This window comes from Galeopterus variegatus, unplaced genomic scaffold (genome assembly GCF_000696425.1).
Source record: "Galeopterus variegatus unplaced genomic scaffold, G_variegatus-3.0.2 Scaffold622, whole genome shotgun sequence".
Taxonomy (NCBI): Eukaryota; Metazoa; Chordata; class Mammalia; order Dermoptera; family Cynocephalidae; genus Galeopterus; species Galeopterus variegatus.
The window spans coordinates 284,555-307,819 of NW_007726733.1; the positions used below are offsets into that span (position 1 = coordinate 284,555).

The 23,265-nt window shown below is 47.1% G+C and overlaps 2 protein-coding genes across 4 annotated transcripts in view; both read left to right on the forward strand.

Moving 5' to 3' along the window:
* The first annotated feature begins 666 nt into the window (after positions 1–666).
* Positions 667–7,373, forward strand: RND1 (Rho family GTPase 1). Its single transcript, XM_008570678.1, has 5 exons — positions 667–890; positions 1,612–1,699; positions 4,364–4,473; positions 5,385–5,519; positions 6,266–7,373. The coding sequence occupies exons 1-5, from the start codon at positions 771–773 to the stop codon at positions 6,509–6,511; spliced, it is 699 nt and encodes a 232-aa protein (XP_008568900.1). The 5' UTR covers positions 667–770; the 3' UTR covers positions 6,512–7,373.
* Positions 7,374–10,424: 3,051 nt separating this feature from the next.
* The window catches only part of DDX23 (DEAD (Asp-Glu-Ala-Asp) box polypeptide 23), a 14,706-nt gene continuing 1,865 nt past the window's right edge, over positions 10,425–23,265 (forward strand). Inside the window, exons 1-16 of one of the 3 annotated variants that reach the window (XM_008570680.1) lie at positions 10,427–10,507; positions 13,405–13,549; positions 14,672–14,880; positions 15,846–15,956; positions 16,905–16,998; positions 17,110–17,175; positions 17,919–18,057; positions 18,344–18,477; positions 18,610–18,722; positions 18,967–19,110; positions 19,211–19,436; positions 19,749–19,894; positions 20,500–20,677; positions 21,434–21,676; positions 22,110–22,261; positions 22,493–22,601. In XM_008570680.1, coding sequence (XP_008568902.1) covers positions 14,672–14,880; positions 15,846–15,956; positions 16,905–16,998; positions 17,110–17,175; positions 17,919–18,057; positions 18,344–18,477; positions 18,610–18,722; positions 18,967–19,110; positions 19,211–19,436; positions 19,749–19,894; positions 20,500–20,677; positions 21,434–21,676; positions 22,110–22,261; positions 22,493–22,601 — 2,064 coding nt within the window. In that variant the 5' untranslated portion in view covers positions 10,427–10,507; positions 13,405–13,549. Of the gene's footprint in view, positions 10,519–13,404; positions 13,550–14,671; positions 14,881–15,845; positions 15,957–16,904; positions 16,999–17,109; positions 17,176–17,918; positions 18,058–18,343; positions 18,478–18,609; positions 18,723–18,966; positions 19,111–19,210; positions 19,437–19,748; positions 19,895–20,499; positions 20,678–21,433; positions 21,677–22,109; positions 22,262–22,492; positions 22,602–23,265 lie in introns of all 3 variants that reach the window. The other 2 variants (XM_008570679.1, XM_008570681.1) reach the window with 2 other exon arrangements.

Consider the following 23,265-nt stretch of genomic DNA (forward strand, 5'->3'; position numbering starts at 1 on the left):
TTCTTGTCTCCCATCTCCACTTGGCAGACTCCGTCATTCCTTTCTCTCTGCCCATCTCTGGGTCAGGAGCTGTGTGTTTTTTTTCCCAGAAATCTCCCCCGCCCACCCCGCTGTGGTGGTGAAGATGATTTCTGAGGAAAAGACTTGGGCTTTAAAAGTAGTGCAGCAGGAGCTGATATTGGGAGGATAAGTCAGAAGTGGGAACTGTTTTGGATAGAAATTAGATGGAAGAAAGGAGTCAGAGATCTCTGGGGCCGAGCCACCCCCCACCCCCGACCCCCTCCCGGGGTGCCACCTGTCTGTAGTTCAGGCAGTTCCTCCTCTTCTCCTGGGACAGTCCCTACAACTCCAGCTTGACCTCACTTTCTGTTTCCACAGCTAGTTTATGGTTTCCGACACTAATTGGTGGACACTCAAGATTAATTTTGCGTCAAGTCCCCTCCCCACTTCCTAATAGAAATGCAAAACAGCGTGGGAATCCCCTTTCAGGGGGAAGCAACGGTGCAGCTTTAAGAGAAAGGGAAGGATGAAGAGGGCGCTGACTCAGGTCCTCCTACCATTGGCTGCTGGAGGGGATCCCACCTCACGGATTGGTCTTGGCGGAGTCCGCCTCCTCTTGTGATTGGCTCAGCCAGGAGATATAAAGCGGCTGTGCCGGCGTCGTCCTCAGTTGGAGGGAGGCAGGGAATCCGGCTGACTTGTGCTGAGAAGCACCTGGCGCAACCCTCGCCTCTCTGAATACGAGTCGAAGTCCCGCGGAGGCTGCAACCATGAAGGAGAGACGCGCCCCCCAGCCGGTCGTGGTCAGATGTAAGCTGGTTCTGGTCGGGGATGTGCAGTGTGGGAAGACAGCGATGTTGCAGGTGTTGGCGAAGGACTGCTATCCGGAGGTGAGCTGCCTGCCCGCCCGCGGGTAGATTCCCACCTGCCCGGGAGAGCGGTCTCCCCAGCCCCACCCCATCCTCCGCCGCTTTCTGGCTGGAGGACTGCCCTGCCTCAGCTTCCCTTGAGACCTGTCCCACTTCTGCCGCCCCGCTGGCTCCTCCTCACCTCTTCACCCATAGGCCCCTATCAAATCCCCTCCTACCTTCCTTCATCCCTGGAATCTGCTCTCAGGAGAGGGAACTGGAGGCATTTGGGAGCCTGGGGTTTCTTCTTGACGTAATACCTGCTGGTCCCCTCACCCTTCCTCAAAGGTTCTATGAGTAGGGCTGCAGACAGGCTTCTGCTGCCCTTTTCTGCTGTTCACCTGGTCCAAGGGGCTTGTGGGGAGAAGATGAAGAGCTAGAATGGACGTATGGCTCTGAAACTGAGACAAATCTGGGGATGAGAGGAATCTCTGTGTGTCCGTCCCTAATCGTCTAGATACAGGGGGCTTCTCCCTGGCTGGGGAGGGAGGGGTCAGTTACATGTCTTACTTATAGAGCAAAGTGCCTGTGCCTCTACATTCCTTCCCTCCTGTGCCATGTGGTCCCTCCTGCCCCATGTATCCACTCCTTATATGTCACTTTAGTGTCTCACTAGGGTGAGTGGCTTTTTGTGTAGCCAACACTAACCAGAGGGTTATGAAGGTAGGTGCCCAGAGTGTGAATCTTTTCTTTCTTCTCACAGACTTATGTGCCCACCGTGTTTGAGAATTACACAGCCTGTTTGGAGACAGAGGAACAGAGAGTAGAGCTTAGTCTCTGGGATACCTCAGGTAAGACTGTGGCCCCGAATGCCCTTTTCCCACCTCCACTGGTTTGCTGTGGCTGCTGTCTTTTAGAAATTGTTTCCACCTTTGGTGGGGAGTAGTACAGTGCTTGTCAGAAAACTGAAGGAAGGGGATCTGAAGATTCCTTGGTTTGGGGGAGGGGGAAGTTGATCAACTCAATTGGATGGTTTAGGGATGCAGAGTAGATGAGCCCCAGAAGCCACTCACTTTCCTGTGTCTAGTTCCATCCTTCAGAGGGCTGGGATGGTGAGGTGAAGGGACCCATGAATACTCCTGGGGGGCAGTCAGAACGGGCTGCTTCATTTCCACTCCCTGCCACTGAGAGTGCACACACACACACACACACACACACACACACACATGGGGGGGGGAGAGAGAGCGAGAGCCTTTCTTCACCAGAGCAAAGCCAAATAAGAGGCAGGAGGCTGTGCTGCCAGAGGCAGTTGTGGTTGGGGCAGGGAGACAAGCCTGCTTTGGGGGAAATATTGGTCAGACTCTGTTTTCTCTCCTGCATTCCATCGCGGGCCACTGCTGTCCCTTGCCGCAGCTCAGCTTCACTCGTCACACCGCTGCGGCTCAGGGATGAAGCGATGCATCATCAATGTTTTGGGAGGGTGGGGGAGATGGCTTATTATAGGGCATTGTCACAGTTGTGGATAGTGGCTGGTGGGGTGGGGATGGGGAGTTGGGTCTTACCGGTTTCCCTGTACTGGGGTGAGGTAGAAGGTGCCTTGTCTTTTTAGAATGTAGAAAGCAATGTTTTCCCAGCCTCTCAGCCCCAGGCCCTTAGTGCTAGGCTATCCTTTGCTTTGATTCTGATCCCTTCCCACTGTTTTCCCCAGTCCTTTTTAAAAAATATATACTGGCTCAGAGCCATAATTAAGAGGTAAAAGCCAGAAATAGAAGAAAATAAAATCTACTCCTCCCCCCAAAATGCATATTCAGGCTGAGTTTGAAGAGGAACTATAAATCTCTAGGGAGTTTTTGTTACATATAATAAATATGCTGTCCCACTCTTCTAAAGAGTTGCTGTTCCTGTGCTCCGATTTCGAGGTCTGAAGAGATTAGGGGTAGGGGATAGGTAGACAGAAAATGAGACTTCCCCTTGTTCCTCCCACCCAAACAAAAATTCCTCAACCTGGTTTGCTTTGCTCTGTTACAGTTCCAGGGGTTGGGAGGCAGGGTTCTGCTTATCCTGTGCTGTGCTACGCTGGCTGGATCAGACAGGAATGCAGCTTGGCTGCATGATGTATAGTTTTCTGTTTGCTGTGCCCTCCCACCTCCCAATCTTCCCAGAATCTTGCTGCAGCTCATCTCTTTTCAATACCACCGCCCCAAACCCCCTGCTGCTTCCCCTCCTCCCACAGTCAGAATGCAGCCCTTGAATCCCAATCCAGATAATGGAAAATCAGCAAGTGTGGTCTCTATTCCCTGTGTCACACCCCCCACCCCCAACAATTTCTGAAAGAATGAATGCTATCAGTTATCCTCAAACTCCCTCTTCCAAATTAGGTTCCTGTAAGGAAGGAAGAAGTGGCAGTGGTGTGTAGGATGGGGCTTCCCAACATTGGGACCTGGGGTAGACCTGCTCCCATTATTCACTTGCTGATCTTAGGGGAGGGGGATCGCTTGGAGCCAAAATGGCTCCCCTCCCCCTTCCTCATTACTGCAGTGCTCTCTTTCCTCAGTGCTGCAGTAGTAAGACCCCACCTCAGAAAGGGATGGGGCTGGATTGCTGAAGGAGCGGGCAACTGTCCCAACACCCCTCTACTCTTTTTTTTTTTTAATGACCAACACCCTCCCAGCTTGGATTCTCCCCAGTTTCCATGGCGATTGCGGTGTAGGGAGAGGGGCTGCTTGCTATTCTGAGCACGGATTGTCTGGGTTCCAAATCTGCTACTGTTCCTTCCCCAGGGTGGAGGGGTGGAGGGGGGGCAGGCTCAGCCCCTAGCATTCTCCCATATCTGACCACCTGGATCTGCATTGCCTACTCCCCTCCCAACGAAGGACCCTTGCTCTATTCTCTAACTCCCCAGCTACTGGTGCTGTCTTTGAGATTGCCTCCCTGAGATCTTAGGGGGATAGGGGCTGCAGCTTTCTGTTTGCCTTTTTCCCTGTAAGCCAATTTGGGTGGAGTGGGGCACTGAATCCTTGCTGCTCTCCCTCCTCTGCCAACCTCCTAGAGTTCTGACCCCATGGCAAAGAAGCAGGGCAGCTCGTTACATAACAGGCAGATTTGTTTCTTCACTGGGGAGACCCCGGAGCAGAAAAAGGGAGCAGAGATTGGGGCAGCAGGCAGACTCTAGAGAAAAGGAGGCCTTAAACAAGGCTCAGTCTTGCTGCAGAGGTTGGGAGCATCTTTTGGGACTCAGAACTACCTAGTAGACCTTAAATTAATCCCACTTTAGGAGACCCAGACAGGGTCAAATCATACTGCATCTCCTTTTATTTTTCCCTCTTTTCAGACTAAGGGAGATGATATTCTTACACTGCCTTCTGGCAGGTGGTCAGGTCCCAAGCTTCCAGGCTGCAGCATATTCCCCTGGGAAATGGATGGATCCTAAGGGTATTCCCAGAACTCTTTGGGCTCCGGCCTGCAGGGGAGGGAAAATGCCATGGCTCACCATCAGCTCTTTCTCCCTATACCAGGATCTCCCTACTATGACAATGTTCGTCCACTCTGCTACAGCGATTCTGACGCAGTATTACTATGCTTTGATATCAGCCGTCCGGAGACAGTGGACAGTGCACTCAAGAAGGTAAGGCTAGATAAACTCTACAACTCTAACCCAGAAGGAATCTTGGGGACCTTGTCATCTGATATCTACTTGTGTCCTTGTCATCTAATCCCCTCTTGCCTAACAGCAAGAAACCGAGGCCAGGGAAGGAAGAGATTTGCCTAAATCCACAGCATTCAGAAGTTACAGCTCTGGGACTAGAACCCAGGTCTCCTTACACCTCTGCATCCAGCCCTTTCCACTATCCTATACTGCTTTGCCAGAGGCCCAACAAGGGAGGGTGATGTTGAAGACTCAGGAAACAAAAGATTGAGAGTCAGAGAACCTTTCAGTGACATGGTTTGAGGGTCAGGGATGGGACTGTTTGGAGGCAGCTTCTATAGATCTTGATCTCAGGCCCATGGAGACTGGGCAAGCCATGCAGGTCTGAGCTTAATTGCTGTGGGAAATGCCTGTGTCTGTGTGGCAAGATCTACCTATACTGAGGGGTTTCAGGAAACCTTGTGGAACTAGCCTAGTTTCCCAGAAAATGCTGGGATTATCTTCTTCCCTTGGGAGGAAATCGGTTGGCTTCCTCCTGGCATTCTGGACTTGTGAAACCCTTTGATTGGGGTGAGGGGGCAGATGCATGTTCTCTATGCTTGACAGAGAGTGGGAAGGGAATTGCCCCTTGTGCTCTGTCTGGTGACTGGGCTGTTGACTAAGGGGATGGGCTCCTGGGTCAGCACTCTGGTGGCCCCAAAGCCTTCATGGTCAGGAAGATGATGTAATTAGTGCAGTGGAGATGTTGTGACTCAGAAGGAGGGCTGAGCTGGTGATAAAAGCTGGATGGTGTGTGTGATGTTGCCAACTGGGCTTCTCCCAGTAACTGTCTGCTCCTGACTCTCCTCCCTGCCTCCTTCTCCTGCCCTTCCTTCTGGTTGGCCCCTCAGTGGAGGACGGAAATCCTAGATTATTGTTCCAGCACCCGTGTTTTGCTTATTGGCTGCAAGACAGACCTGCGGACAGACTTGAGCACTCTGATGGAGCTGTCCCACCAGAAGCAGGCACCCATTTCCTATGAGCAGGTGGGGGAGTGTGTGTGTGGGGGGGTGCATGCGTGTGTGTGCTGGGGGAGGGCTGGGGAAGGCTACAGGCAGAGGGCTTGAAATATGGCCCTTGCTCAGACTCTCCACTGTGGCAAGAGAGACTGGGTATTGGGATAGGGGTGGGGGGTCCATCTATAATTAGCTAATTAGTCACCTGGATAGAGGTAGTGGGTATGTGTTTACCCAGATGTATGCTGCTATAGGTTAGTGGGTGAGCCATTCCTGTGTGTGCCAGCATTTCTAAGATTGTTTTCTGTGGATCACCTGCATTAGGATCATTAGAGGTGCTTGTTAGAATTTCAAAGTCCTGGCTGCACACCTATAGAATCACTCTAGCAGAAAGACATGGGAATCTATATTTTTAACGAGAGCACTGGATAATTTCTTATGCACGTCAAAGTGTAAGGATCATTTCTTTTAAGCCAATATTTCACATTAGAATCATCTGGGGAGCTCTTAAAAATACTAATGCACAGGCCCTATTCTCAGAAATTCTGATTTACTTGGTATGATCACTTGATAGTAAGTATTTATTGATTACTATCAATATAGTTTTAAAAGAGTTTGAGGTGATTCTAATGTGCACTCAAACAATAAGCAGAGGGTGGAGGTGGGAGACCAACAGTTGGGTCCCATCTGTAGTAGCCCTGGGAAGTAGAACATAGAAAGCTGTGTTGCACAGCCATTTTGGACCACTGTATTAATGACCTCACCCCCTCCTGCAGGGCTGTGCAATAGCCAAGCAGCTGGGTGCAGAAATCTACCTGGAAGGATCAGCTTTCACCTCAGAAAAGAGTATCCACAGCATCTTTCGGATGGCATCCATGGTGTGTCTGAACAAGCCTAGCCCAATACCCCCAAAGAGCCCTGTCCGAAGCCTCTCCAAGCGACTGCTCCATCTCCCCAGTCGCTCCGAACTCATCTCTTCTACCTTCAAGAAGGAAAAGGCCAAAAGCTGTTCCATTATGTGAAGTGGGAGTTGGAGGGGGGAGACAATCCCCCACTTCCTCCCTTGGGGTGCAGAGGCACGGGGAGAGGGAGGATGAGACAATTTAGGACACTGGACATGAGTTTTTCAGATGGCCATGGTGAGGGCTTGGAAGCAGACAGGAATGGGACGAGGAAGGAGCCAGGCCCGGCATGAGGACCTGACACTTGAGAGAACCATCACACCCCAAGCCAGGCACTACGTTGTGGAGGGGGTGGCCGCCCCAGTGCCCCTCACTCAAGAGGAAGAAAAGGTGTGGGGGGATGGGGGCATGCTGGCCTCATGGGCTTGGGGGCCTACAGGAGCCTCACCTTCAGCATCATGCCTCTTCCACACCGTGTTTCCATGCAGGCCAGGGGATGGGAGGGGTCCCTGAGCCCTTCCCTTCCCCTCCAAGGAGGTGGCAGAGGAATGGAAAGTGGGGAAGCCAAGAGGCAGCTCCCTCGGGAGCTTAGCCCAGGTGCTTCATAACTGAACTCAGAAGGGCAGGAGCTGGTCAGAGCCAATGAGAAGGAAACCTCATCTTTGCATAGCCCATGCCTCATGGAGAGATGACATCATACATTCACATGCTTCTCATCTAAGTCCCCACGGCCCAAGGGAGAAGCCCCAGACCCCCTTCTCTTGTGGAGTGTGGGGGTGGTGGTGCTGCAGGGGTGGGGCCGGGTGGGGGCCGCCAGACTTTTTCCACCCTTAGGGCAGTACAGCTGGCATTTGTCTTATAGACCCTTGTCTTTGGAATCGGGGGGAGGGGGGAGTGTTTCAATCTGTTATATGTTCTGTGTTTAAAGAAGAAAACCTATTTATTAATGAAAAATATAACACATATAAAGAAGTTGGCTCTCTTTTTTTTTTCTGTCTCCTTTGTTTGTTGATAATGACAGAGAAGCTGTCCTGGGGCCCTTTCTATGGGTTGTGAAGTGGCTGCCTCCATGGTTCCCTAGCACTTCCAGCAAGAAACTTCTCCGTCTCCCTTAATCCTCTGTCCCAGCCCCACCCAAGTTCTTTTAAGCCAAGGAAGAGCTCCTGAGCCCTAGAGCAGGGTTTCTCAGCCTTGGAACAGACATTTTGAACCGGATAATGCTTTGTTGGGGGGTGGGGGGTGGGCTGTCCTATTCAGGGTGGGCTGTTTAGCAGCATCCCTCACATCTGGTGGATGTGATGATAGTAGCAAACACCAGTTGTCACAACTAAAAATGTCTCCAGATATTGCTTAATGTCCCCTGGGGCAAAATCAATCCAGGTTGAGAACCATTGCCCTAGAGAGTCTAGAGGACAGAGACAAGGTTGGGTGAAATCATCAGTAAAGGATCCCACCCTCTGCAGGAAGTGGTCAGACTAAGCCACGGCTGGGGAGAGGTTCCTGAGGTTCTGGTTTCTTCTGAGTTCAAAGAGAGGTGGCAACTGCCTTCATGACTTCCAAGTCCAATTCCAGTGACTGTCGATGGTGGCTCAGAGGCCTTAACTTCCCATCTCCTCAGTGACTTACAGCTCATTTTCCAAATTTCATAGTGAAGTGCTGGAAATAAAGTTATATATATTGAATACTTACTATGTGGTCAACACTGTGCCAAGGGCTTTACCTACAATATCACATTTAACCTCATAAATGATAATAGCTAACATTTGTTGAATATTTACTATGGGTCAGAGGCACTTATGAGTTTTTTAAATATCTTATTCCTGTGATAACCCTATGACATACTACCTACTTCATTTTACAGTCAAGGAAACAGATTCAGAGAGATCAGTTAATGTGCCCAAGGTCACACAGCTAGAAACTGGTAGAATCTGGATACAAATCCAGGCAATCTGACTCCAGAATATACACTCTTATCTGCTCTGCTATCCTATCCTGTGAGGCAAGTTGTATTATTATCTCTATTTTATAAATAAGGAAAGAGAAAAGCCAGACATGCCATATAATTTGCACAAGTTCATACTGCTAGTAAGTAATTGAGTCAGGATTCATACCAGGTCTGCCTATTAACTATAATTCCATGGACCCCTTACTGCTAGCCATGTTGTACCTAAACAGGAGACTACCTGTGGTCCTCTAGAGCACAGCCCCTCTGTTTCCATCTCCAAAGATGCATGTTTATGAGAGAACTAGAGGGGTAAGACAACCAGTATCCTTTAAGCTCATTGTCTTTCATGTGTCATGAGAGAGGTGTGCACAAGTACTAGGGAACTCTGCCACTATGAATTTGAGCAAACTTTGTCATCTTTCTGGGTCGCAATTTATTCGTGTTTAAAAAGTGAAAAGGCTGGCTGGTTAGCTCACTTGGGTAGAACATGGTGCTGATAACACCAAGGTCAAGGGTTCTGATCCCCTTAACAGCCAGCCATCCCCAAATAAATACATAAATAAATAAAAACAGTAAATATGGCAGCGTGAAAATAGGGAAAGAAGCATGGACTCTGAAGTTACATAAAACTGGAATTGAATTTTTGGCTCCATTCTTTGAACTATGTGGACTTAAAAGGCATAATTAATCTTTCCGGGCTACAATTTCCTTATCAGCAATATGGAGATAATACCCATCTCATACTGTTATGAAAACTAAGTAAAATAAGTAACATAGGTTAAATTTCTAGCCCAGAGTTGGGCACTTAGAAGATCCTCAAGAAAAACAGTACCTGCACCTCTTAAAGATTCCGGCCCACCATCCCTTCGTCCGATTCTCAGTTGGGGTTCAATTCTGTGAATGGAGAGCCCTCTAGTGTTCACCGAATTAATTACACCAAGATAGACTTTCCCTTCAGGACTCTCCGGAGTAGAAGCGGGGACATCAAAGGCTGCAGAGATCTAAGAGCAGAAGTTGGGTCTCTTAGGGTGACTTTGGGCCATGGTGCGTGATGCCCAGGGCTTTCGGATTATCTGGCTCTATCCTGAGGCTCTGCTTGAGAAATGAAAGCATACTCAGAGAGAAAAGCCAGACCTACAGACCGTAGGATCAAGACAACAAAGCTAATGATGGGAAAATGGGAAGGGAGGCACAAGACACTTCTGGTTATCTAATCCATCCTAGCAGTTGCTATGTTTGTTTTGTTTTGAGGGGAAGAATTATGAACCCATGAGACTAAAGATAAAGTGAGCATACCATTTGAGGTAAAAAAAAAAAAAAAAAAAAAAAAAAACTCAATGGAGATCTGAGTAGAGGGAATTACGAGAAAGAAGCAAAAATACCAAGATAACCCAACCAACAACTGGCCAGATTCCAAAGGGCAAGAAAATGAGGAAGTCAGGGTTCTACCTGGACTGTTGAAAAAACAGGTGCCACGGCCCAGGAGATACCATCCTTCCAGGAGGCCTCTGGAATCCACTGTGTGGGCTCATTTTCAGTTGTCACAATTCACCCTGCTTCGAGGCCACGCTTGCTAAAATGTCCTCCTAAGCCTAGGATAGTTCCCCACAAGGAAGAATTGTACCAATCTCATTGTGAAATACTGGGCTACTCCTGTAATCTAATCTTTAGTTTGTCCAGCTAAAAATCTATCACAGAATTTTTGTAAAAACGCTTTTCCACAAACGGTAAATATTTGTTTCGTTACCGCAGTTGTTAGTTATAATTACGTGCTACAGACATCTAAGGAAGCCCTTACAGTTCTCCAGTGTAAGCCACAAGCCATAAGTCACTGACTGTAGTTTCTAGGAAGACCAGGAGATTCAGGAAGACTAAGCAGCGGGAGAGGATCGTGCGGGAAACGGGCCCACAAAAAACTTCCTCCCGCAGACTCAAAGGTTTGACGAACCACATTACCCAGCAGACCCCGCGGCCCGGGCCCGGCGCTCGCGCCGTGCATTCTGGGATTGGTAGTTCTCAGGCCTTGCTGTCGGCCTGCTCCGCCCAGCACCAGGAACCCGCCTTCCCAGCTCGCAGCGCGCCGGGGGTGCATCTCGGCGACCAGGAAACGGGAAAGATGGCGACTGCTCAGCGACGTTGAGGCCGCGTTGGGCTGTTCAGACTCAGGGGTGGTGAGTCCCAGGTGGTGGAAGCGGTTCCCACGAGCTTGCAGAGAGGGCGAGAGTGGGGGCATGGTGGTGGCGCCTGCTTCCGGGACGAGGCGAAGAAGAACGCCTCAGGGAAGGGGCCTGAGCCTGGGAAGCTCTGGAGGGCAGGAGCAAAGGGGCGCGGGCCCTGGGGGGTGTCGGTTCCTGGAGGCACAGGCCACGTCCCTGGACGATGTTACGGGCCCAGACCTCTGTCCACGGCCACAGCGTCTTGATATTCCCCAGTCTGACCTTATTCTTTCATGCTTCGAGTAGCCCTTGCTCCAGCTAAAGAGGAACTCTGGCTTTTCTCCCAGAACCAGTTCGTGCTTTCCCTCCTCTGTGCCGCCTGTATTTCCATATTTCTTTTGCTGGGAATGGCTTCTTTTCCGCTCCCTCAATTACATATCTTCCAATTCTACCTATACTTAAAGGCTCAAGAGCCACTTCCTCTACGGAGCCTACCAAATCACCTTTTGCAATTGAAAGGAAACTCCTTTGAACTCTCATGATACTTCAGCTGAGCTTTAATCTTGGTATGTCTTTCATACCCCCTATATTGTTCTAAAATCTTTCTGTGCACAGGATTTCCTTTGGTAACTCCTGTAGAGCCTAGCACTGGGCCTTGCATACAGTAAATGCTTGATGAATACTTAATTGACTGAAGAAAAGAATCTGTTCCAGCTCTTGTTACAAGAAGTGCAGAACTCAAAGATCTGGAGATTTGAAAGGAAGGCTGCTAGAAAACATGGCCAGCTTATCTGGCCCTTGGGATAAGTAGAGATATAATAAAAGTTGTCTATATTTACCGTCTTCCTATTCTCACTTCCATTTTCTTCCAAACTCACTCCACTCAGGCTTCTGCTTTCTCCATGCCACTGAAACAGCTCTTGTCAAGATCACTATAATTTCCATTTTTCCAAATGTAGGAGTCATTTATCTATCCCTTAGTTTTTCTCTACTTCAGTGGTACTTGACACAGTTGATCCCTCCTTGAAACATGTATTTGACTTCTTTTTTTTTTTTTTTCCTTTTTGTCTTTTTTACTGACCGGTAACAGGATCGCAACCCTCGGTGTTGCGCCCGCACCGCGCTCAGCCAGTGAGCGGGAACCGGTCTCCACATGGGATCCGAACCCTCAGCGGGAGTGCCGCCGCGCTCTCAAGCGGCACACTCTCCAGTGTGCCACCAGGCCGGCCCGAAACATGTATTTGACTTCTGTGTTGCCCTACTTTCCTTTTTTCCCCTCCTTTCTCACTTGATGCTTCTTTTTTCCAGTCTTTTTCTCTGGTTCCTCCGATGCCTGACCTCTAAATGTTAGAGTGTTCCAGAATTCAATCCTGGGTCCTCTTCATTTTTTTTTCTTTAACAATACTGCCTATTTAGGTAATATCGTTTAGTGTCCCATGGTTTTAAAAGCCATCTATGTATTGGTTACTCAAATTTTTATCTCCAGATCCTGTCTCCTAAGTTCCAGATTTGCATTTCCATTTGCCTTCCAGGAATTTCCACTTGGTTGTCTCATTGGCATCTCACACTCAACCTGGCCAAAATGAAATTTTTGATTTCTTCCTAAATCTGTTCCTTCCCCAGTTTTTTCCAGTTGATTCATAATGACACTACAAACTATTAGGTTGCTCAAACCATACATTTAGAAGCTATCTTTGTGTCCCGTCTTTCTCTTTCTCCCTTCATGAGTAAGTCCTGTCGGCCCTGCCTCCAAAATATACCCTGAAGCTGTCTACTTCTTTCCATCTTCGTTGACACCTTTCTAAAACAAGTCATTGTCATCTCTTGCCTAGACTACTATTATAGCATTCTCAGTGGTTCTGTTTCCACTCTTGTTTCCCTACTATATATTTTCTTGCTGGTCACCAAAGTAATTCTTTTAAAATGTAAAATTATATCACTTCCTCTTTAAAGCCCTTCTAGGTTCCTGTGGCAGTTCAATTAAATTCAGGTTCTTTTGCTCTGGACCATAATATATTTTCATGATCTGACTTCTGCCTACCTCACTGAAATCATCTTGAATCTTGAACCAGTCTTCCCCTTGGGTCAGTGCTGCTCAGCCACACAAGTCTGTTTTTACCTTGCAAACATGCTTGCTTAGTTCCTGCCCCAGTACTTTAGTACCTGCTGTCCCTTCTACCTAATAAATTCTTTTCCCTGATCTTTGCATGTCTCTCTACAATCATTTGTCTCACCTTAAATGTCAACTAAAAAATTCTTCCCTAGGCCGGCCCGTGGCTCACTCGGTAGAGTGCAGTGCTGATAACACCAAGGCCACGGGTTCGGATCCTATATAGGGATGGCCGGTTTGCTCACTGGCTGAGCCTGGTGCTGACAACACCAAGCCAAGGGTTGAGATCCCCTTACCGGTCATCTTATATAGGATTTAAAAAAAAAAAAAAAGTCTCTACTGCTTTTGCACTAGGTCCCCTTGAAGCTCTAAGTAGGGAGGCTATTAACACAGGAACAAATCTTTATTTTTAAAAAATGTAGTTTAGTTATGATTTTTTTGTTTAAAAATTATTAGATGGGTTCTATGTGCTAGTTCTTCCCTGAGCCATCTATCTTTTGTCCATAACGTTACCCATCATATTGTCCTGTTTTATTCTCTTCGTTAGTGCTTATTACTATTTGGAATTCTCTCTGCTGCACTAGAGTTTAAGCTTTATGAAATCAGAAACTTTATTTTCTTTACTGCTATAGCTCCAGTACCTAGAACAATTTCTGGCACCTTGTAGGTGCTCAGTGAATATTTGTTGAAAGAATCAGTGATGTCTAGGATGCTTTATAGAGAAGATAGCCTTTCTTCTGGATTGTTTTCTTAGAGCTATGAGTGGAAGAGACATAAGTATTTCTTTCTTTTTTTTTGGCAGCTGGCCAGTACAGGGATCAAACCCTGGACCTTGGTGTTATCATCACATGCTCTAACCAACTGAGCTAACCGGCCAGCCTTGAGACAAAAGTGTTTCTATATGATATGCATGGTGTACTGATATAAAACCTTCAGTCATTTCTTAGGTAATTATGAGATAAAATGGGTTGTCTCCACCTTTTGAAAGTGCTGTTTGTTCATTTTTCTTTTCTCATCTTTATACATTCTCCCTTCTTAAGGATATATGGCAAGGTATGGCATGGGAAAGGAGGATCATAAGCTAAAGCTTAACCATATGGGGGTAAAATCAGTTGTGTCTTATCCTGAGTCTTAGGGATAATGATGATGATGATGAGGCAGATTCAGGCTTGCTATCATTTTAGCTTCTGGCTGAGTTAGATTTCATAGTCCAAGGAACAGTTGACAGTGTGGTATGGTGTTCAGCGTTCGTCAGGTAGGAGGGGAACAGAGAAAATTCCTGCTCAAATCTTTCATAAGACTGGGTAATGTAGACAATCAAGGCTGTGAAAATCTGAGTAGGGAATGTCAGTCAGGACTTCTGCGACTGTAGTTTTTGGTACATTTCTCTTTTTTAATGTTTTATTTTGAAATAATTATAGATTGACAGGAAGTTGGAAAAAAATGTGCATGGAGGTCCTCTATACCCTTCACTAAATTTCTCTCATTGCATAACTAGAGGTGCATTTCTTTTAATCTGAGTAAAAGTGTGTTTGTTTCTTCATTTAAATTCAGGTTTTCATTGTGGTACTGGTTATAATCCAAATCTCAAAGTTAAACTTTTTCTTTTTTGAGCTTTCTTTATGAGCTAAAGAGAAGTTATCTTTCTTAGATGTAAATATGTTGACTGATCCTAGTGGGCTGTCAGACCTAATAGATTCCTACGATAAGCAATGTAGGATGTTTCTAGAAATAGCTGGTATGCTATCATTTACTAACTCTTCTTTTAATACTCTTTTGTAGTCTAATTACAAAAATATGGTATATAATTCTATACATTTAGAAATGAATATATAAAAAGGAATCACTGGGAGACAGTATAGTATAATGAGTAAGAATGGGTCTCTGGAGCCAAAGTGTGTCCTCAGGCAAGTTACTTTATATATCAGAGCTTCAGTTTCCTCATCTATAAGTAGGCATACTAATATATTTACCTTATAGGGTTGTTCTGAGATTAAGTGAATTATATATAAACAGTTTAGAGCAGTATCTAATACATAAGTATTAAGTACTTCTCTAACCCACGACAGATGGCAGGAGAGCTGGCTGACAAAAAGGACCGTGATGCATCACCTTCCAAGGAGGAAAGGAAGCGATCACGGACTCCTGACAGAGAGCGGGACAGAGACCGGGACCGGAAGTCTTCTCCATCTAAAGATAGGAAGCGGCATCGTTCAAGGGATAGACGCAGAGGAGGTAGCCGTTCTCGCTCCCGTTCCCGTTCCAAGTCTACAGAAAGGTAAAGTAGCTTTGTATGTCTGTTATGTGGGAAGGGAGAGTACATTTCAAACTTCTTCATTCTTGATTCATCTGTTTTTGTTTTTTTGGGGTATTTTTGACAGGTGGCTGGTACAGGGATCAAACCCTGGACCTTGGTGTTGTCAACAGCATGCGCTAACCAACTGAGCTAACTGGCCAGCCACCATTCTTAGTTCCTCTGATTCCTCTAGTATTAGGAATTTACTTTTGGACCTGCAGGTGTTTTCAGTTTTCCTCACTGACCCATCTCTTAGAGGTTAGGAGGGGACTTATAAGATGAAGGTCCAGATGATCAAGGAAGGTAGTTCACCTGTTAACACAGTCCATGGTCTATCATTGCCATTAATATTTAGCAGTACAACTCTGATCTATAAGATCTTTTTGGGGCCGGCCCAGTGGCGCACTGGGTAGTGCGCCGCTTGGGAAGCGCGGTGGCGCTCCCGCCCGAGGGTTCGGATCCCACATATGGACCGGCTCCCGCTCACTGGCTGAGCGAGGCGCGGGAGCAACGCCGAGGTTTGCAATCCCGTTGCCGGTCCCTGGTCCGGTACGGGGGCAACACTGAGGGTTGCGATCCGTTGCCGGACACGGAAAAAGACAAAAGACAAAAAAAAAAAAAAAAAAAAAGATTTTTTTGGAATTCCCTTGTAACTTCCCTGGGAAACCCATTTCCCAATCTGTAAAACATTCCCTGGTCCGGTACGGGGGCAACACTGAGGGTTGCGATCCGTTGCCGGACACGGAAAAAGACAAAAGACAAAAAAAAAAAAAAAAAAAAAAAGATCTTTTTGGAATTCCCTTGTAACTTCCCTGGGAAACCCATTTCCCAATCTGTAAAACATTACTTTAGGGGGAAAAGAACATGGGAACCTTCTCAGGGCTGCAGTGAATAAAAATACTGTGGAAATCTCAAGTGACTTCTTCCGTAAATTTGCTGTCTTTCAGAGAACGACGGCACAAAGAACGAGAACGCGATAAGGAGCGGGATCGGAATAAGAAGGACCGAGATCGAGACAAGGATGGTCACAGACGGGACAAGGACCGTAAACGATCCAGGTACCTGAGGAAATGAGTGTGGGCGTTAGAGGAATGCTCCCATCTTTTTCCCTCTGCATCTGAGCTGACTCAGCCTCATAGGAAAGTAAATTTCTGTTAGCACCAAACCATGGACCTTGGTGCTTGATGTAACCAGCACCATGCTCTAACCAACTGAGCTAACCGGTCAGCCCACGTGTCTTCTTTAGGAAGTGTAATAGTTAGTGAAGTCACAACCCTTTGAGACTCAACTTGTTTGTAGAATTTAGAAATTAGTTTGAAAAGGTTATCAGACTACAAAACATTCCATTAGCTCCATTGGGCCATTCTATTTCCTACCCAGGATATACAATATGTATTTGTTGGAATAGCTTAATGCCCCAGTGTCTTGATCTCTTTCTTGTGGGAACTTTCTGTGCAAAGTTTTTTTATTACGTCCTGAATGTGTAGGTTAGAATTCAAGGCAAAGGACAGAGTGCTCATAACAGAAATTCAGTGGGGTTGTTTGAAATCTCTACGAGTAAAGTATTGCTGGGACTGATAGGAAGGAAAAATGATGAGGGGATATATATAGCAGTAGTATCTCCTTGGCTTGTGGAGGTGGCCATGTAGGGTAAATCCATTGTGTATTACAAAGTTAAGGAGGGTTTTTTTTTTCAATGTGCAATTGCTTTTTGGAGGAAATATTTTTTGATGTTAGTAGTGAATGCCCACTTCCCAGAAGAGGAGATTAGTCTCAGAAAAGGAGATCCAGGTAGGATGGGGCCAGGATTCACCCATAATTAGGTTTTAGAGCAGGCAGAGTGACCATGCCTGCTAAGAGAACTTCAGGACATGATGGACCATCATGGGTTAGGCTTGCTGATTCATGGGAAAACTTCTAGCCCCTTTTTGGGGCTCAGCCTGAACCTCATCCAGGGGCTGGGGTAAGACAGCAATACGGACCTTTCTTGTTCCTTTTCCTTAAAGCTTATCTCCTGGCCGAGGAAAAGATTTTAAATCTCGGAAGGATAGAGACTCTAAGAAGGATGAAGAGGATGAGCATGGTGATAAGAAGCCTAAGGTAAAGGAGAAGAAGGATTTTATCATCTTCCTCTTCAACTCGAGCACTGCTTTGTTGTTCTTTAAAAGGGAGAGAGCCTTTATGGACTGAAGTTCTGTTTTTTATCTTCAGGCCCAGCCATTATCCCTGGAGGAACTTCTGGCCAAGAAAAAGGCTGAGGAAGAAGCTGAGGCTAAGGTAAGAACTTGTAGGTCTGTATTAGTCTGCTCAGGCTGCCATAACAAAATACCACAGTCTGGGTGGCTTCAACAACAAATTAATTTTCTCCCAGTTCTGGATGCTGGAGATCAAAGTGTCAGTGGTGTTGTTTCTTCTGAGTCCTTTCCCCTTGGCTTGTAGATGGCTGTCTTCTTCCTCTGTCTTCACATGGTCTTTCCTCTGTGTACATGTGCCCCTGGTGTCTCTTTGTCCAAATTTCTTCTTCTTATAAGGACACCAATCAAATTGGATCAGGGCCCACTCTAACAGCCTCGTTTTAACTTAATCACCTCTCTAAAGGCCCTGTCTCCAAATACAGTCACATTCTTAGGCTTTGGGGATTAGGACTTGAACATATTAATTTGTGGGGGGACATAGTTCATTCATAACAGGTCTTAGGCTTGTTTGTGTTTTCCTCAACAGATTTAATGCCTGAACAAATATTTTTGGGCTCTCTGCCATCTCCCCATCAGTGATTTGCTTGTACCCTGCTCCCTGATCCTTTTTTTTTTTTTTTGTCTTTTTTGTGACTGGTAAGGGGATCGCAACCCTTGGTGTGGTGACACCCGCACCGCGCTCAGCCAGTGAGCACACTGGCCACTCCCACATAGGATCCGAACCCACGGCGGGAGCGTCGCTGCGCTCCCAGCGCCGCACTCTCCCAAGTGCGCCACGGGGCCGGCCCCCTGATCCTTTGTTTATAGTTCCAATCTGTCTTGTAGCCCAAGTTCCTCTCCAAAGCAGAACGAGAAGCTGAAGCTCTAAAACGGCGGCAGCAGGAGGTGGAAGAGCGGCAGAGGATGCTTGAAGAAGAGAGGAAGAAAAGGAAACAGTTCCAAGACTTGGGCAGGAAGATGTTGGGTTTGTTTTTCTAGCCTATGTAGCCCCTGGGTGGGATAGGAAAAGATGGTATGGGATTAGAGTGTCACCTAGGAGAGATAGAAACCTGTTTGCTCTGGAATTTAGAAGAGGGAAGAATGGTGTGAGTTTATGAGAAGAATATCTTTCTGTTAGATTTCTATTTTCCATGTATCGTAAATATACCCCATTTTTTCTCTTGTGGTATCCATTGTCTGGATTCCCTCCATTCCCTCTCCCTTTTTTTTCCACTGAGCTCTTCTGCAGCTTTGCTTTCTTTGGTCTGCAGAAGACCCTCAGGAACGGGAACGTCGGGAACGCAGGGAGAGGATGGAGCGGGAGACCAATGGAAATGAGGATGAGGAAGGGCGACAGAAGATCCGGGAAGAGAAGGATAAGAGCAAGGAACTGCATGCCATTAAGGTGCAGGCCTGGGCTCCATCTTCACTTTCCTCACACACACAAAAATGTGGTTTAGTGATTTGGCCATTCTGATCTCTGCATGTGAGATTTGGGCCTCAAGGTTGATACACTTTATGCTCTCTCCCTGGGCAGGAGCGTTACCTGGGTGGCATAAAAAAGCGGCGCAGAACGAGGCATCTCAATGACCGCAAGTTTGTCTTTGAGTGGGATGCGTCTGAAGACACTTCCATTGACTACAACCCCCTGTGAGTGGCTTTGGGCCTGAGTGCTAGGTCTTTTACACCAGATGGGCTTAGAGAGAGCCGGTGACTACAGAGGCAGGAGAAGTAAGATAAGCTGGAATGGGAAAATTAGTATACTAGTAGTCAGCCTGCCCTCTGGGTGAGGAAAGACCCTGGCTAGGAAGGAACTGTTACATATTAGTAGTCTGCCCCTTCCTCCCGCTGCTATAACAGTTCTTTCTCCTTTTTCCTCCTGTCTCAATCCCAGGTACAAAGAACGGCACCAGGTGCAGTTGTTGGGGCGGGGCTTCATTGCAGGCATTGACCTAAAGCAGCAGAAACGAGAGCAGTCACGTTTCTATGGAGACCTAATGGAGAAGAGGCGAACACTGGAAGAAAAGGAGCAGGAGGAGTGAGTGATCAGGGCTGCAGGTTGTTGGGTAGAGCCCAGAGTCTCTACAGAATGTAGTCGAAGTGTACTGATTCTATCTATTCCTCACATCCAACACCAGGGCAAGACTCCGCAAACTTCGAAAGAAGGAAGCCAAGCAGCGCTGGGATGATCGTCATTGGTCCCAGAAGAAGTTAGATGAGATGACTGACAGGGACTGGCGGATCTTCCGTGAGGACTATAGCATCACCACTAAAGGTGGCAAGATCCCCAATCCCATCCGATCCTGGAAGGACTCATCTCTGCCCCCACACATCTTGGAGGTCATTGATAAGTGTGGCTACAAGGTAAGGAGGGGCAGATTAGACTGGGAGGCCTGAAAAGTTTTTACATTCTAGAGGATACAAACTTAGGGAATAGGGAACTTTGTTCCTTGACTGTTTGATGGCTTCTCTGCCAGTGGGCACCAAGGTGACCATGTGTATCACTTTCTGGTAGAAGTTTGTCCATTAATAATTGTGTTTCTTCTCAGGTCCCTATTTCTGTGAACTGTTCTTGGTGTCCTTCCATTATGTTAGCATATGTGCCCTCTCTGTCAGCAGTAACCTAGATAGTATAATTCTGCCTATACTCATTACTTTTTCTCTGGGTCACTGTAGGAACCAACACCTATCCAGCGTCAGGCAATTCCCATTGGGCTACAGAATCGTGACATCATTGGTGTGGCTGAGACTGGCAGTGGCAAGACAGCAGCCTTCCTCATCCCATTGCTGGTCTGGATCACCACGCTTCCCAAAATTGACAGGTGGGGTCAGTTGGCACTGGTTGGAGTGGGTTTGGCTAGGTAGGAAAGGTGAAAATGGCAGATAAGTGTTTGGTTTTCTTTTTTTACATCTATAATCAGAAGCTCCTTTCTTTGTTCTGGGTTGGGTATTAGGGAATAATTGGATCACGATCTCAAAGAAGTATATGATTTTGTCTCTGGCAAGGACCACTCCCTGGAGAACTTTGCTATCCTGGAATCTCTGGTGTTATTTATTATTATTTATTTATTTATTTTTTAAAAGATGACCGGTAAGGGGATCTTAACCCTTGACTTGGTGTTGTCAGCACCACGCTCACCCAGTAAGCAACCGGCCATTCCTATATGGGATCCGAACCCGTGGCCTTGGTGTTATCAGCACCACACTCTCCCGAGTGAGCCACAGGCCGGCCCCTTTATTTATTTTTTTAAAACTTATTTATTATTATTATTTTTTTGAGTCTCTGGATTTTAAGTGGGATCATTGTCCTTTTCCCACCACCCTCCTCATTCCCATAGCTATCCTTAGAGTGACTTTGTCTTGCTCCTGTTCGTGGTTGGATAAGAACCAAAAGCTCATGAAGCTCTGGGACGCCCATTTACCACAGGATTGAAGAATCAGACCAGGGCCCTTATGCCATCATCCTGGCTCCCACCCGTGAGTTGGCACAGCAGATTGAGGAAGAAACTATCAAGTTTGGGAAACCCCTGGGTATCCGCACTGTGGCTGTCATTGGTGGCATCTCCAGAGAAGACCAGGGCTTCAGGTTGCGCATGGGTTGTGAGGTATGTTTCCCTCACCGGCAGCCGGCCTGCTGTATGGGAAGGCTCTCTATCTTGGGGCTCTGTTTCTAGTTTCTGGAATAGATGTACAGGAAAATGAAGAAAGGACCTGGTTGATATATATGTGCTATTATTATTACACCAGGGATTATAGAGCACAATATACATCATATGTATCGTAATTCTAACGACAACCATATGAGGATAGGTAGTGGTATCTCCATTTTATAAATGCAGCTGAGGCTCAGGTTAACGACTTGGCCTGAGTCACACAAAGCTGCCAGTGGGCTAGGTTCATATTCAAAGCCTGACATCTTAATTACTCTACTAGATCATGTCATTGACTTCGTGCATTGCCTTTTTCTCAGGAAAGGGGAGGAGAGCTTTTTATCAGAAGTCTGCCACAGGAATTGAGTCTTCTGTAGACTTCAAAGTGTAATCCCTTTGTACAGCCTCCTCCACAGTATCCCTTAGTTTCTCTCCCATCTAAGAAAGTTCCTTCTGATTTACTTACTCTGTCTAATCCCTGGACCTTGCTCAGAGATCCCATTCATTCTGGAAAAAAAAAAAAAAAAAAAAAGTAGCAACAAGTGATTTCATTGCTAGTTCTCAAAAACCATTACTGCTAAATATAACTGGAGGCTGGGGCCCAAGTTCCTTTGCGTTAGAAGTGTGTCACCCAAGTGGATGAATAGTTCATAGGAGAAAAAAGAAGGGGGTACCTGCTAGGATCATATCTGATTACACTGTACCCCCTAGATTGTGATTGCTACCCCGGGACGTCTGATTGATGTGCTGGAGAACCGCTACCTGGTGCTGAGCCGCTGTACCTATGTGGTTCTGGATGAGGCAGATAGGATGATTGACATGGGCTTTGAGCCAGATGTCCAGAAGATCCTGGAGCACATGCCTGTCAGCAATCAGAAGCCAGATACTGATGAGGCTGAGGACCCTGAGAAGATGTTGGCTAACTTTGAGTCAGGAAAACATAAGTACCGCCAAGTAAGGCTGCTTCCCTGGGTTGGGAAAAGTTGGGCAAATTCTCAACTTACTTTCAGACCCTTCTTGCCTTAGGTGGGCCCAGAGTACATATTTCCAGAATGGTGAGGTATGCCTATGGCCGGTCCTCTGATAGTCCTAGGGATGGAGCTATTTAGCTCAGCCCTAGAAAAATGATTGTAAAGAATCATGCTACTACCCAATACTAGGTTGCTAGCAAATTCTCTTAGTCCTTCCTGTCATCGTAAGATGTAAGGTGCCTCGAACAAGTTCTGGGGGAAAGATGGGAAGGCAAGGGAAGGCTAAGGTGGTGCCTATTAAAGCTTACACCATGGCTCATTTTGGATTCTTTAGCCTAGGCTGAGCTGCCTATGGTGACAGTGGGATATGTAATCATGTCTGCCTGGGCCCAGGGCTGAGCCTCCTGTTTTCATAGACAGTCATGTTCACGGCCACCATGCCCCCAGCAGTGGAGCGTCTGGCAAGGAGCTATCTTCGGCGACCTGCTGTGGTGTACATTGGCTCTGCAGGCAAGCCCCATGAACGTGTGGAACAGAAGGTCTTCCTCATGTCAGAGTCAGAAAAGAGGTACGGGGGCAACTGAGCCATGGGAAACAGGGTGGAGAAAGAAAGGCTTTGAGTGTGAATGCGGGCTTCAGGGCGATTGCTCTGCCATGTTGAAGAGTTTCTGCTTTTTTGTTCAGAATGCCATGGGCATTGAAGACCCTGGAATGGGTGTTCATAGGTCAGGGTTGGGCATTTCACTTGGAGTGGGAGATGTTATTCATCTTGTTTTTCTCTTCTTCCACATCTCCCCAGGAAAAAGCTGCTGGCAATCTTGGAGCAAGGCTTTGATCCACCCATCATCATTTTTGTCAACCAGAAGAAGGGTTGCGATGTTTTGGCCAAATCCCTGGAGAAGATGGGGGTATGCCTGGCAGGGGAGAACAAAGTCTGGCCTCCGTGGTGCTGCCTTCTGAAACTAGAGGGACCCCCTCGGCTCCTGCTTTCAATTCTCACCCATTCTTTTAATCTCTCTGTATTCAGCAAGACAGGGCCAGAGGGAATAGGGTGGTTTGAAGGGATAAGGAGAACTGGGTCAATTGCTAGGACTCCCTCTCCATTCCAGCAGTGACAGCCAGAAGTGCGCTGGGTCTTCATACAGGTGTGGTGGGGCTGGGGTCAAAGCTGTTGTGTTTATATATGTTTGGGAGAGGACATGATGGAGTCAGGAGGGAGATGTTGGTAATCAGTGTCCTTTACTCCTGATACTGGTGCTCAGGGGGAAGGCTTGTGTCCTCACCACTCAACTCTTCAACTTCCTTAAATTTCTTGATCCCTGCTTTCCACCCTAATCTCTCTCCCTAATTTTCTTTTGAGTACTTCTCATCTGTCTGGCTCCACATCTCACTGCTGATTGCTTTGCCCTAAACCCTAGTCTGTCCTTGCCATGCCACACCCCATTCTCTCCTACCCCTTTCTCCAGCTCATTTATTCTCTGCTCGTTTTGCAGTTGCACTCATTCTTTCTCTTGCCTCCTTCCCTTTCTCCTACCCCACTGCACTCTCCAACACACCCCCCCCCCCCCCCCC

What these genes read in the sequence shown, in the direction of transcription:
- RND1 (XM_008570678.1), top strand. Translation starts at nt 771, where the DNA reads ATGAAGGAGAGACGCGCCCCCCAGCCGGTCGTGGTCAGATGTAAGCTG. An exon ending in TGGACAGTGCACTCAAGAAG is followed by an intron (nt 4,474 to 5,384) that starts GTAAGGCTAGAT and finishes TTGGCCCCTCAG; the next exon opens with TGGAGGACGGAAATCCTAGA. An exon ending in CACCCATTTCCTATGAGCAG is followed by an intron (nt 5,520 to 6,265) that starts GTGGGGGAGTGT and finishes CCCCTCCTGCAG; the next exon opens with GGCTGTGCAATAGCCAAGCA.